This window comes from Galleria mellonella, unplaced genomic scaffold, assembly GCF_026898425.1.
Source record: "Galleria mellonella isolate WM207_F2 unplaced genomic scaffold, CSIRO_AGI_GalMel_v1 utg310, whole genome shotgun sequence".
In the NCBI taxonomy this organism is placed as follows: Eukaryota; Metazoa; Arthropoda; class Insecta; order Lepidoptera; family Pyralidae; genus Galleria; species Galleria mellonella.
In genome coordinates, this window is record NW_026442071.1 from 1,428,963 (window position 1) to 1,444,303 (window position 15,341).

At 41.3% G+C, this 15,341-nt stretch overlaps 2 protein-coding genes across 2 annotated transcripts; one reads left to right on the forward strand and one right to left on the reverse strand.

Annotated features, from left to right (window-relative positions):
- Positions 1-5,280: 5,280 nt before the first annotated feature.
- Positions 5,281-8,144, forward strand: LOC113523575 (39S ribosomal protein L22, mitochondrial). Its single transcript, XM_026909566.3, has 3 exons — positions 5,281-5,693; positions 7,196-7,409; positions 7,884-8,144. Exons 1-3 carry the CDS (start codon positions 5,520-5,522, stop codon positions 8,102-8,104), a joined length of 609 nt encoding a protein of 202 aa, XP_026765367.1. The 5' UTR covers positions 5,281-5,519; the 3' UTR covers positions 8,105-8,144.
- Positions 8,145-13,512: 5,368 nt separating this feature from the next.
- On the reverse strand, positions 13,513-14,160 carry LOC128200899 (uncharacterized). The gene has a single exon (XM_052895761.1). It carries the CDS (start codon positions 14,158-14,160, stop codon positions 13,513-13,515), a length of 648 nt encoding a protein of 215 aa, XP_052751721.1.
- Between the last annotated feature and the right edge of the window lie 1,181 nt (positions 14,161-15,341).

Here is a 15,341-nt window from a genome sequence, read left to right on the forward strand (position 1 = left end):
GCTGAACCCTGGAGACCCTGCTAAATCCTGCCCTAAACGAAAATTCACTCAGAAAAAGTTACTTGTGAGTGTTTGAAAGACTAGCGCCGGTGTCGTTCATTACAGCTTTCTAAAATCTGGCCAAACGATTACGGCAGATATCTATTATCAGCAACTGCAAACCATGAAGGAAGAACTAGCTGCTTAACAATCGAGATTGGTCAATTGCTCTAGGCCACTGCTGCTTTACGACAACGTTGTTCTTACAAGGAAAAGAATTCAATCCAATGCGACAGTCCAAACCGCCTTCAAAGAGTTTATTGTATCTCGTCTGGTTTTTTTTTTTAGTAAAGAGATCAATGAACTACCTATGAGATAGTAAAAGTGCATAGATAACAACGGCGCATACTTTGATTAATTAAATATATTTTACACAATAAAATTGATTTTCCTCTCGTACAAAACGACAATTTAATATATAAGGACCTAATATTTATTCTATGTATCAATATTTGCCTCCAAATTTTTGTCTTCATTTTTCAAGTATGTACATACATTTTGAAGACATTTTTTTGATTGTGTTTTAAGTTGGTTTAAAGGAGATACAGTCTCCGTGGTCCTTTATCTCCTCTTTTGTCATAATTACAGTTGAAACATTTTGGATTAAGAACCTATTACTTATTTTTGTTTTATTTAGATTCACCTGAGAGAATATATTTTTGCACGAAGCGTTTGACATGGGCAAACATAATAAAGCTTTCGCAAATTTGTAATATTTGGATATTTTGTAATCCTATACGCGTCCTGGATTTTTCAAATCGCTCCCCAATATTTGTCTACACTCAAAATTGTACTGGTAGTGCTACTTCCTCCTGATTCTAATAAATCTCTTACACTTTTATCAAATTTCATTAGTTCAAGTTATCAACTTTTTGAATGTTGTTTTTATCAACTAAGTTGGAAAAATTCTACGTAACGTCTAAAGTTGACGCAATATCTTTGTAAACCATCCATCCAAGAATTGTAAATCTTTGAAAATATTGCTCCGTGGTAAACGTGTCTTTAATTGAGTATAAAGTTCAATCAGAAATGTTTGCATTCTTTGAAGGAATGATTGAATTCCAGCGATCGATTTCAGTGTTCACGTTAATTTCTAAATAAATATCTTTCAGTTCACGGATTTTGGATCAATTGAAAGTGGATGTGTGTTTTTCAAATAATTTTCTTTCACGTAACAACTCAAAAGGCAAGTATACACTTCAGAAATGTCTTTGAATACGATGTGGACTGTTTTGTAATCTCCTTGAAATATAATATTTAAGTTTGTTGAGTATTTGCTATATATCCGGGGCATAAAAAAAACTATTTAAATATCTTGTCATTCAAACTATTGAACAAGAGTTCTGATGAAGTATTTCTGTCTTCCAAAAATTGCGGCTGAAAAAATGTCTAAAGGTGTTCTTGCTCTAAAATTCAAGCTTGTAAACATATCCAGCAAATTTCGTAATGCCTTAATATTTTATGTTTTTCAATGCCAATGAAATTTTAATATTCGACCAATTCTCTTTGTGTTTTCTACTATGTGAAAAATATCCGTAAAATTCCTGTACTATTTGGTTAATAGCCCGTGGTATGGTATTTTTACTAGCGTGTGATACACACAAAGCGGTAGAATGGCAGACACACTTAATAAACATACTATGTGGATTTACATGTATTATTTTTGAAACAATACTACAATATACAATATTAAGTTTAGCATTAGTTCAAAGCCCCAAAAAGTGCATCAAACAATGATTACGCGTCAACACCGTTCAAGTCGACCAAAGTTAAAAATTTTGTTTTTACTTGGAGATCTTTTCTAGAATAATATTTGTTACAACTGCAAGCATCGAAGTAGTTGTAAAATCTGTAATCTCATCAATAATTAAGAAAAAGGCTTTAAAACATTATCCTTACCGCGGCTGCGTAGAGATAATACATCTTTGTGCATCTTCTGAATCCGAATTTATCATGGGGAGTGTTCTGAGGAATTGTTAAGATTGATACCTGCTGCTGATTTTTACCACCGTAGAATTTTAAATCTGCCAAAATCTGCCACTTTTGTAAATCATCAGCATGATCTGCCACAGACAATATTTAGGGGCGAAACTTGCCAAAATAGCACGAATCTGCCACAAATGGGCACACTGCATCTATTTGACATTTTGACATTTACATACGTAGATTAAAGATAGTACCCTAAGAACAAGGAATTACATGGAATGATAAAATAAAAACTGTAAATTATATGGTTGCCTCCTTTCTTCTTATGCAAATATTATTAGTAAAAAGAGGACGAAAGATACACATTCAGGTGCTATTTTTTCAATTCTTAGCAGGATAGTGTATAGAAAATGTTTGATAAGTCAATTATTTGTCAATTTTACATTACTAGATTATATATTCGACACAGTTTATGTGGAAAGTATGCAAGCAGGTTGTATCTGAATTAAGTAGGGTTATACGGCTGTATAACGTTTTCTATACTTTAGCCTACTATGAGTTGCAATTTTATCTATCCTTCTATGTAATTCCTTGTTCTTAGATAGTACCTATGAAATAGATACGAACACAGATAGGTTATGATCCTAAAAACAGGGAATTATATAGAAGGAATGATAAAACTGTAAATCATATGATTGTCTCCTTTCTTCTGTATACTTTTTACATAAACTGTGTCGAATATATAATCTAGTAATGTTAATTTTGTCATTGACAAATAATTGAAACATTGAACATTTTCTATACACTAACCTGCTATGAATTGCCAAAGATAGCTACTAATTGTATATCTTACATCCTCTTTTTACTAATCACATTTGCATAAGAAGAAAGGAGGCAACCATCTGATTTCCAGTTTTTATTTTATCAGTCTTATGTAATTCCTTGGTCTTAGGTTACGGTACCATTAAGTATATAGACCACAGACATAATAATGAAGCAGACAAAACATTTTTAATGGATGAAAATGGCATGGTAACTTCGCCTGTGCTATCGGTATACCCTAGCAGGGTACCAGTGAGAGGTGAAGGATGAAAAGGCAGGTTAATTAGCCCATCGTAACGAGTTCAACGATAAATTAGTCACGATAGTTTTTAGGGGGAACCGTGTGGAGGTCGACTTGATAGGGTATATTGATAGCAATAGGGACTAATCTCCCCATTACTAACAATCTCTTCCCCCTCTCCAAATAGACAAAGCATTAATTGAAAGTACGAGTAAGATATTACTTTTTTGCTCGCTTTTGCAGTAAAATTAATGTTACTGCCTTTTTTCTGTCACGTATAATAATACTCTATCGAATTATGACATACGTTAATTAGCCATTTTGATAAGTTGCATGCGGAAAAGAATAAAAACTCCCAATGGACGTATGTATAGCGCTTTTAAACTATCTCTACGATAGTAACGTGATCATGCATAATCACTGCACTAAGCGTTTTTGTGGCAGACTTAGGGCATTTTTATATGTTTCCGTAAATCTTCACGATTATATCGTCGTATATTTTTATCGTCACGATGCAATGAGAGGGCAAAATGTATGCATTTATATGGAGACGCTTTTAAGCATTCCGTACGATAACAACGTGGTTGTGCACAATCACGGCACTGCCGTAACCTTTCTATAGCAGAACTAGACTATCCTATAAGATCGTCACGGCAATTCTGCGCGTGTATTATGTGTATGTGTGTGCTCTTCAAATTATTTAGACATGCACATTTTATGGGCATGACCCGCGCGGATTTAACCTGTGTGACCGCGCGGTTTACTTGCGGCGTCATCCACAGCGACCGATCTATCTTTACCCCGAGGTAACGCACTGAGAGTTCCTATTTAATCAGTGAACCATGAACATAGAGAGGCGGCAGAAAAACTCTCTGACGGCGAGTTAGTAGCACAACAGTTTTTACCACGTTAACGGCGGTGTGCCACTTATCAAGCTACTTAGAGAGACGGTCCAACAGCCGCTGTATCTTATGTGCATCGACATCGACACGACTCGACGTCGTGAAATATGCATTATCGTCGGCGAAAAAAACGAAGACAACATCACGCTCTCCTTCGAGAAGCTCGTCACTCAAGGAGATGTCCGTATACGTCACGTAAAGCGCTGGTGAAATTCAGTTGCCTTTCAGTACTCCGGCGGCAATGGAGTGAATGGTAGAGTTCACGCTCTCAACTGAAACAAAGAAGCTTCGGCTGCGTAAAAATGTGTCAATTACCTGTACCTAGGCTTTTGGCGTGTCAGTATGCACTAGTAGTTTGTATACTAGACCGATGTGACACACGCGATCAAACGCTTTTTCGATATTGAGAAATACACCGACTGTGTATCGACCGCGGTTATACTCGACGACCAAGTAATGCAACAAGAGTTCGAAAAAATCCGATTTTTATATTAAATTTAAAAAATTCGATTCTTTATATATATATTCGATATATATTCCGGCTAAAAAAGAAGCGAATTTCATTCTGTAAGGGGAATACACGCTTAAAAGTGTGAAAGGAATTTGTAAAATAAAATAAGTATCAAATTATTACTACATTTATTATTAAAAAAAACTTTTAACAAGTAACAAAAGAATTACTTAGTGTTTATTTGAGAAATATTTTTTTAATGAACAATTAAAAAACAAGTACCTATTATTTTTATAATAATATATAATCTTAATTTCTTTGTGAGATAAATCAACAAATTTTAATAATAATTTGTAATCATTCAGCGTAAGGTCTTAAGCATAGATCTACGAGTGGGACATCATCATCTGGCTCCCAGTTCCAGTCAACCTCTGTTTCTGTTTCTTCTATGATGTCCTCTTGACATTCACACTGGGATTCCAAATCCAGTCTATATTGTATGACGGAGCTGCAGCTGTACTATGGATGCCCCTTGCAGAGTGGTTGAAAGTCTTAAAGATATGAACCAGAAGACAGGAAAAAATCAATTGATATTTATCAAGATAAAAATTGATTGATATATATCGTGTTATATATCATGATATATATCGGCGAACCCTGAGTGCAACTTCCGTACAAGCTGGAGCGAAGTAGAATAGCCACTCCGGAATCCGAACTGCTCTACCTGCGGCTTAAGATGCTGGTAGGGTCGACAGAGCAAGGCGCACTCTATAACTATGTGCGAGAGACAAAATATATATGCTTGATCGTCAACAGAGTCCAAATTTATTCTCTGCGTTCTACGCTACAACTTTACGCTTAGATTATAAAGTACCTTGTACTAAAACTATGATTCTGTTGCCATTTGACATATGTCACTCATTGGTGATATTTTCGCCTAACCTAATTTAGTCCATATTTAGGACGAGATCTTGATGAATTCGAATTGAAATTAATTAAGATAGAATAGGTTTATATTGAAAATTAAATTATGTGTATACTATTTAAATTTCTTTTTTAAAATTTCGTGTGATAAAAATCATACACTTATTATATTTTCTCTGATCTATAAGTACTAAGGCTACCCATTGATTAAACAATGAATAAATTTACCAATATATGCGCTATAATTTTAAAACAGAATAACATAAATAAATTTCATACTTCAACATCTTCATTAGCATGGACGAAATCAAATGTTCCAAAGAGATTTTTAGAATATAATAAAAAAATTTATCCTCCACAAGAAAATGGGGAAGAGCCCAGGCCTGCAGTAAGTGTCTAAACCTTTTATTATCTATTATTATTTTATTAATATAGTTTGTTATAATGAAATAAACCTACTGTAGGAAAATTAAATATTATTTCATGTAGTTTTTAATTTTCTTTTTAACTAATTTATATAATTCTTTTTTTGGAAGTTACTTAAAATAGTTGTATACTTACTGCATCTTACAATTTTATTATTTTTAATTTAAAGAACTTTCAAATTGAGAATTAGAAAAATGAAAAATGAATAAGCACAAAATGAATGGTGCAGATCAATTTTGAACTTGTAATTTTTTTTAGTTTAGTCAATCAACCACTAATTTGAGTATTTACCTATTAATTGTAATTGCAATTGTAACAATTTAGCTACATGCCAGGGGTGTTTTTTCTAATAATCAGCCCATTTTAGAGTACAGGTACATTTCTGTGCGATCCTGGTTTCCTCCTGAGTTACTGCACTTATCTGACCAGTATCCCATCTGCAACCACAGTGTCTCGCCTTTCCCTTTTCTTTATAGATCCTTTCTTTTTAACCAACTTCCTATACTTACTAAACATCCCTCTAATTTTTCCTCAATCTTCCTTTACACCACAGGTAGTAGATACCACCAAGTAATGCATTACTAAGTAGGGTTAATAATAATAATATAAGGATGGCAGCAGATCATAAAGCTAAAAGCCTTATGTAATGTGTAATGTAATATGAGTAAAAACATTACACAAATTCTTGGCTGTGTGGTCCCGACATAGAATAGGCCATCCCTTCCTTTCTCATGAGTGTTGTAAGAGGTGACTAAGAGAAGGCGAGGGATGGGCAGCAATATCCCTTTTAAAACATCTCCAAAGTCTAACTGTGGTTACCCAAAATAATAAACACCCTTATGGGCAGCCAACAAAATCTACTGACAAGATCCCCCAATGACAAAAATGGCTCCTAGTCCCCGGCAACTCCACTTTTGCTGATCAAAGTTTCTGTCATGGTAACTAGAGTAGAAGGTGCGAGAAATCTTTGGAAGAGATTTGGCTACCAATAAAAACAACTAGACTTGGCATATATAAAGCACACAAATGTTGAAGATAGGAGGAGGATATGATAATTACGATACTGAGTCCTCAGGAATGACAACGCTACATGTGTGTTGCCATTCCTAATTTCACATGTATACGTGTGTTCCATACTGTTTTGCCCATGATATGCATGTATCAGTATACTTCGTTATGTCTATGGTACTGCACATGTCTATAGGTGACGGTTACCTCTTTTCATCAGGTGGGCCATCAGCTTGTTTGTCATCCTAGGTTGCATAAAAAAATCCATTAAATTGATCTGTTACCTACTTACTAAGCAGATAATTGTAGTTTTGTGATTTTAAAAAAAATGGAGTGAAGTCCTATTTATAAAACATACAATATGTATTGTTTTGTAAGAACATTATTTCTTTTTTCAATAATGAGCTACTAACTTTCTCCATCACAACAAGTAATTAAGTATTAATTTTTTTGCAGTTTGTGTGTCATCAGAAAACAAATATCAAATACAGTCCAGAGAAAATGTGGTACATAGCTTGTTTTGTTCGGGGAATGACAGTTGATGAAGCAGTTAAGCAATTAAGTTTTGTTAACAAAAAGGGTGCAATTTTTGCCAAAGAAGCTATTCTTGAAGCACAAGAACTTGCAGTAAGAGAGCATCATGTAGAATTTAGAAGTAATTTGTGGATAGGTGAGTTTTCATGTCTATTTTATTTTTAAAATACTCATTAAACATCATATAGGATCATATTGTTTGTCAAATCATCCACAATAGCTATAAGTCTTATCCTGTAACCTATTAAGCTGAAATAAATGTTAAATACCATAATGTATATGCCTTTTTAACCTAAATACAAATAATTATTGCTAGCGTAATTTACATCAGTGTCAGCTGAAAATGTTTTGAACTAATTTAATTGCAAACAAACATATATGTTGTTTGATGGCAAACGGCGTTACCATAATAACCGTCTGTAACACCAGATATGTCATACGCGCATTACCGATACTTAAGAAACCTTAGCACGCCCTTTTGGAAAAACCCCATGTTGTAATCAACCTGACTACGGTTCAGCAGGATACAAAGCGTTTGCAGGAGAAAGCTTCTCTGAAACTGCACTTTATATGTGTGTGTTCATAACAAATAATGTTCTGTATGTTCCAGCGGAGTCATTTGCTGGAAAGGGTCCAGTAATAAAAGGATTAAGAAGACATGCCAGAGGCAGACTGGGTGAAGTCCGCTATCAGTATTGTCATTATTTTGTAAGATTAGAGGAGGGTAAACCACCTCAAGATTATTACAAACTAAATCCATTAACACCACAACAACAACTTGATAAGTGGCTTGAACAAATGAGAAAACGAAAAATCATAAATTCTTATTAAACTATAAATTTATTGTTAAAATATAAAACTTAGCATCAAATTATTCTTATTATTTTAATTTCGCTAATACTAACAAAAATATAATAAAAGAACAGGATTACTCCATGAAACTACTAAGTATATCAAAATATAATATCTAGATTTACTTTACAAACAATATTGGAAAGGTGTAATTGACTAAGAAATGGAATGATATTTTAAGTACTATATACCAGACTTCATTAATGGCATCCATATTTCACACAGACTCCTTAGTGTTTATAACAAAATGCTTCATTGCAAATTAATATAATCAATAAAATAAAATAATCAGGTATTTTTTTAGAGGATAAAGTACAACTACTTTACCATAAGCACACAAATAAATACCTAATACATCAATGTATATATATAATTTACAGCTTGCTGTTCTTATATTTATTTCTACTAAAATAGTCCTGTCAAATGTTTGTTACTATTAATATTAGTATAATTGTTAATATTAGCATAAATACTTCGCCAATCTGCTTTCATTGATGGATGAATTAAGCAGTACAAATAAAAATATTACATACACATGATATAAAATTATATTAATAAATATAAAATTTAATAAATATGTAATACATACATTATTATAATTAGGATACAAAAGAAAAATACTGTTACAACTAAGGTATTAAAAAGTCAATAAAGTATCTACATTTTATAATCTAGATTACATTTAAAGCACCAATAATATTGTAAAAACTAGGTATTTACATATATGTATATATATATGTAATAATTTTTAAATAATAATTTCAAATGTATATAATTTAATCGACAATAAGTCTTAGTGATGTTTTCTGTATAAGAAAATATTGAAATCTTATTATTACAGCATATAATAACTTTTATATACATACATATGTATGTAGGTATGTATATCGCTTATTATTAGCTTTTGCCCGCAACTTCGTATGAGTAGATTTTGAGAGTAGGAAAATCATATAGAACATTTCTAGATGGCATATCAAGATAAAACATCTAATTTAGTGCATTAGTTTTGGTATGTTACCGAAACAAATATATTAAAAACAAACAAAAATAAAATAAATATATTTATTGTAACATTTGTTCTCATATTATTTTCTTTTTAAATATCTCTTAGGTATAGACATCGTCCAGTTATAATTCGGGGCATAATTCGATGTAGGTAGTATAATTAAGGACAGTAAGTACGAAACGAATTTTATTTTTACGCTAAATAGACTGTCCAGTCTACAAAGAGCATTTTGTAACATGTACTTGAATACAAAAAAATAATAATACTATGAATCATTTTTGCTTACGTCATATTATATAATACATTTGTAAAAATACTATAATATATATCTATATAAACATGCCACGCTGATCACACATTTAGCGAATTTCTGGCTTCTTTTTTCTTGGGTACATAACCATACAAGAAAATGGAACCAATCACCAATATTGTACCAGCAGCAAACTGTATGGTCAAGACAAAGTCAAAAATGAATATTGATGCTACGCAGGAAATTATTATCGCTACGGAAGTTGCAAATCCTTTTAAAATGTTATCTGCGTATTTCACAACAACAGCTACAATAAGGCCACCAGCTGCTTGAAGTAAAACCAAGTACCAAACGAAGCCATCGAATCCTTTTAATAGGTGGCTCATAGACCCTTCGTTGATAAGATACGTAGCCATACCGAATGGAAGGGATAGTAAACTTAATTGTACATTACGCATCCACACCTACAACAGAAAAAATAGATTATGGTCGCTGTCATTAAATAACAGAAGGTTATGGATGGGGGTTTTTGGTTTAAAATAAACACAACCAATTGTTGGTTAACAATTATTGATCTCTACGGAATTATGTCGTCAAAAATTAATAATTTTCCCGTGTATTTATTTTCCAATTATTATATTGGATTTGAAAATATAGTGTGAGAAATTAAGTCTTAAACCTTTTTTTTTCATATAATCAAAATAAAAATCCGTTTTTAATAGTTGTTCGCGACATTATTTGTATATATGTAATCGTAATTTATAGTTGTTAAGTCCCTAGTTTAATCGTTTTTGTATACTGTTATTTTATATAGATTTTACATAGATTTAAGATACCTATAGTGTAAGTCAAATAAAGCATTCTTTACGTGTTGTCATTATTACCTGCAAGGAATAGAAATTGTAAAAACAAATAAGAAATTGTAAATTGTAATAAATAAATAGACGCTATATGGTACCTTCTAAAGAGATACGCGTCTCGTTCACTCTCGCCCCGTCCCGCTCGCACAGATTCGCTAACGCGAGTTAGAAATGTTATCGTGCGAGCGGGCGGGTATAAAGATAGGCCGCCTCCCGTCGAGCGGCATTCGTGATATTATCGCTGCCGGGGGCCTTCCGAGGCTTCGTTTTTCTTAGTTCACGCTGCACTTGTCCCGGCGTAAACACCACCGGGTCTTCGTGTGGCGCTAGTGGCGGAGCCAGGTAGTTTTCAACGTATTTGACTACCATGGCAGCATGCTCGGTATCGGTAACCGGGTTCGGCTGGAACTGGCGTTCTAGGTGTTCGGCTAGGATTTCCGCACGGTCTGCTGCACGGTATCTCGGCGTCCCATCGCTCGCCAGTAGTGGTCGGACCGGGGGCTGGGATTGTGACAGCCGGCGGCATAGGCGGTGGATGCTATTCCAGTCGTCGCCGGCGTCTTCCAGTAATCGATCCCAGCTTTCCTTCCTGTGGGACTCAATGTCTCGCCTGATGTCTTCGGCGAGTTTGTTCAGCCTCGTCTTGAGGGTGGGGCAACGTGTCGACTGCCAGTCCCTACGCAATCGGCGCTTCGCTTCTAGTTTCATCCTGGTGGCAGCCGGGATCCACTCGCGGGTCCTTGTTACAGGTCCCGGCTGCGCTGCGATGTCCATGGCGTGCTGTATGGAGACTGACAGGTTAGCAGCGAGTTCTTCGACTTCAGACGAGGTTGAGACTGCCATCATGGGCGTGTGCTCCATCGAGTCCCTGAATTTCACCCAGTCGATCCGACGGCGTGGGAGGCGCGGCGTCAGGAATGTCGGTGTTTGTGGAATAACCATGCACACCGGCAGGTGGTCGGATTGGATGTCCTCGAGGAGGACTTCCTGCGTCGGTTGGCTGTCTAGTCCTTTGTATAAGGCGAAGTCCAATACATCTGGAGCATGTGCTGAAATGTAGGGATAGTGAGTTGGAACCTCAGGGCCGAGCACGGTGATATCCATTCTCTCAGCTATCCCTAGTAGTGCTTTTCCTTCTGGCGTGTCGTTGTTGGAGTTCCAGGCCGTGTGTTTGCAGTTCCAATCGCCTGCGGCGACATTGGGCAGCTGCGAATCGAAGATGACGGCGACGTCTGCAGCTGCAATCCTGTTCTGTGGTGGTTTGTATACTGCAAACACACGGATGGGGCTTCTATCTACGCATAGCTCGACACCGAGTGCGTACATGGATGTGAGATTCACCCGGGGGAGCGGTTGATGCACTACGTTCCTTTTCACCAGGACAGCCAACCCGCGATATGCCTTCTGGCCGTCCGTAATCTCGTCCTGTCGGTATGCATGGTATCCTGGAATGCGGAGTGTGTCGAGAGCTCCCAGTAGTGTCTCAGAAATGAGACACACGTCGACACGGTACTCCATAAGCAGCGTCCGGAGCAGGGTTGTCTTCTTGCGGACCCCATCCGCGTTCCAGTGCAGCAATCTTAGTCCCATTTAGTGTTGGACAGCCTCGCCATTCCTGCGGTGATCGCCGGTACTGGGTCCGATCCGGCTTGCACCGCAAGTAGCACCTCCATCAGGATGGTGAGCATAGTTTTCACCATGTCTGCCGTGCTTGTGTTGGTGGAGGTGCTGGTTTCTTTAGCACGCTTCGCCATCTTCCCCTTGCTGGCGACTTGTGTCTGTACTGCCTGTGCTGTAGGTACGGCAGCGACGGTTTTCGTTGGGGCTGCAGTTGCTGCATCAGTTGTCGCGTCAGCATCAAGGGCGGCGACCGCTGGCGGGCGTGTGGTGTAGATGCTGCGTGCGGGGGCCTGCTCCGCGGACCCGGAAGCATTTTTCTTTTTGTCGCTGTTGCCTCTGTTTTTCCTCCCCCTCTTTCTCCTCTTCTGAGGCGGTTTCCGCGACCGCTCTGTTGCCGGATTGGCCGGGGCCATTAGGTTGCCCCTGTCCGCGGCTGTGGGGACTGTGCGGTCTTTGTGCGTTGATCTGGAGCGAGTTCTGGCGATGGCTCCTGCCTTTCGGTTTCTTATCTCCCTCTTGAAGACCGGGCAGGAGACGCTGTTTGCCGTGTGCTTGTCCCCACAGTTGGCACACGTCGGAGGCTCTTCTCGGGGGCGCGGACAGTCGCGCGCCGTGTGCTCTTCGCCGCAGCGGACGCAGGCAAGTTTTCTGTGGCACCCGTGCGAGGAGTGCCGGAAGCTTTGGCACCTATGGCACTGTGCCGGGCCTTTTTTTCCCCTCCAGGCTTCGATTCTTATCCCCGGCATGCATAATAGTTCTGTTGTTTGATAGATGCCGGGGATGGTCGCCGGGGTGCGCTTCAGTTGTGCGTAGAAAATGCACCCCGGGCGGCCCTGGCGGGCTTTTATCTGGCGGACATATTCTGGACAATGTCCAAGCTCCGCCAGGGCTTCGGTTATCTCCTCGACGGGTGTGTCCGCTGGTATTCCGCGGATGGCCACCTTCACACTCTTTTCCGCCGGCAGCTGGTAGGAGAACCAGCTGATGTGTTCTTCTTTTTCTAAGTCGGAGAGGTACCGCTGTATTACGCGGTACTCTTCCTCCGACTTGGGCGTAAAGCGCACCCCTTTTCCGTAGGGGCGCGCGTTAGGGGCGTAGTTCAGTCTGCCCTTCAGAGTGCGAAAGTGACGCACCCAATCCGGCAGATGTTCCACTATGAGCGGCGGGACTCTCTGTTTCTTCGCCTCGCGGGGGGGAGGGGGCGCTGCGGTAGCTTGCGACAGCGCTCCTGGATTCCTGGGCGTCCCTGCCGATGTCCCAGGCGGTGGAGTAGGCGCTCTGGCTGCCTCTGCATAAGAGGGAGCTGGCACAGCGTTTTCTCTTGGACCGGCAAACTGCGTGTCCCTCGGTCTCAGTCTTGGGTCCCTCTGTGCGAGGGGGGTGGGCTGTAGCGGTGGGGAGGGCTCTTGACAGGGGCGCTTGTACCCCTCCTCCTCGGTCTCTGGGCTTCGGGGTCGCCTGACCGGTCTAGTGGACGAGATCATGAACGATCTGCCCATGTCTCGTGCCAGCTCCATCTCTTCTACGGGTGGCGTCGGCTGGCCCTCCAACCGGGCCGCCTCGTCCCCGACCAGAGCCGCAATCCTCTCCTTCATCCCCTGGGACAAAAGGTCCGTCGCCAGCACTTGTCCCAAGATCAACGAGTCGCACTCTAATGTTGATCTCGGTGACAAACCGACGCGCGGACCCCGCCCGAAATTACGGAGGGGCCTGCGGCTCCGGACGGAGGTAGAGGCCGCCCAGTGGCGGGCAAATCGCCTGCACCCTTTCTCGGAGCGGTGGTGGTGGTGTCGGTGTCCGGTGGTGATGCTGGAGACATCGGGACATCGGCAGCGCTTCCGGGTCTTGCTGTTGTCCTTTGTTGTACCCTGCACATGGGTACGGCGTCGGTGTCGGTGTGGGCGGCGGCGGCACTGTGTGCGGCGGTTTCGGCGGCGAGAGGGTGGGGGACGGCTATCGTGCGGTTCGCGGCGGGCGCGGCCTGCGGGGCGCGCTGGGCATCGGCGTCGCCCAAACCGGCGCGAGAGGTGGTGGCACTCGCGTGGCCGCGGATCGGCGCGGCTGGTTCGGCGCGGGTGACGCTCGGCGTCTCTATGGTGCGATGCGCGGCGCGCGAGCGGGAGCGCTCTCTCCCCCGCGGGGGGGAGATCGCTGATCGCGGGCGCTGCGCACGGGCGCGCGCGGGGGGAGGAGCAGCGGTGGTAGGTCCCCCCCCCTGCGATGATGGTACACTGTACACTGGTACACTGTGGCCCTGATAAGGGCCTTTTTCATCCGGCCGCCTGGCCGGGCTCGGCATCACTTTCACAAATTACACTTAGCACTTATGCTTCAGCTTCATTTGGTGTCAGCTTGTAGATGCCGTTGTGCGGCTCTTGGAAGCAGCCTCCCGCGATCCTTACTTCTTGGGGGGGGCCAGTCCCCAGATGGACGTCGAACTAGGGTGGCTCGTCTCAGCTGTCCTATGTGACAGCCGGCCGTTGCCCGGTACGTTTGCAACAACAAACGCACCAGACAACGTCTTCTTGTTGGCGCTGGCTATTGAGGGTCCGAGCGGTGCGACGGCAGTGAAAGGCGACGGTCACGCAGAGTTGAGTGGCGAGGGCTCGTAGCTCGTCGAGTGGTGGCGCACACGCTGGTGCACGCGGTGTCTCTGCCACGACGGTTGTTCGGTGGCGCTGGCGCGGTGATGCACTCGGAGCTTGTGGTGGCGCACACGCCGCGAAGGTGAAGTGGCTCTGCTGCTGCGATGAATCTTCTTCACTGGTGCTAACGCTGCGACTGCTGGCCGATCCACGCCTGTACAATGGTATTATGCGCACAGGGCATTTCCCAAACACATGGAAGATAGGCAAAGTTATCACGCTGCCTAAGCCCGGTAAGAACGTATTGAAACCGGAATCATACCGGCCAATCACGTTGTTGCAGCATGTATCGAAGGTGTTTGAGAGACTACTTCTCAAACACATAAACACATACATCAAGCCCAGAGAAGAGCAATACGGGTTCAGAGCTGAGCACTCCACCACCCTGCAGCTGATCAGGATACTGCACACGTTCACAACGGCCATCAACAAGAAGGAAGTCGCCGTAGCAGTATTCCTCGACATGGAGAAAGCTTTTGACAGGGTCTGGCACGACGGTCTGCTGTACAAGTTGGCCACCCAGACAGAAATGCCAAGAAGGCTCATCCAAGTGGTGGCCTCATTTCTCAGGAATCGTCGGTTCATGGTGGCGGTTGAACAAACCTGTTCGGGTGAGCGTCCCATCCGAGCGGGCGTCCCGCAAGGCAGCTGCTTATCGCCTGTGCTTTATGCGCAGTACACCGACGACATCCCAACCACGGAGCAGACTACACTGGCGCTCTACGCCGACGATGCAGCCTACGCCGCGACGTCGCTCAACAATAAGCACGCGGCGTTAAAACTCCAAACAGTATTAGATGCCCTGCCAGAATGGCTGGGAAAATGGCGCCTGTCG

Coding starts and splice junctions, on each gene's coding strand:
- LOC128200899 (XM_052895761.1), bottom strand. CDS start 14,160: ATGCCGAGCCCGGCCAGGCGGCCGGATGAAAAAGGCCCTTATCAGGGC.
- LOC113523575 (XM_026909566.3), top strand. CDS start 5,520: ATGAATAAATTTACCAATATATGCGCTATAATTTTAAAACAGAATAAC. Junction 5,694..7,195: donor GGGAAGAGCCCAGGCCTGCA/GTAAGTGTCTAA, acceptor ATTTTTTTGCAG/TTTGTGTGTCATCAGAAAAC. Junction 7,410..7,883: donor TAGAAGTAATTTGTGGATAG/GTGAGTTTTCAT, acceptor TGTATGTTCCAG/CGGAGTCATTTGCTGGAAAG.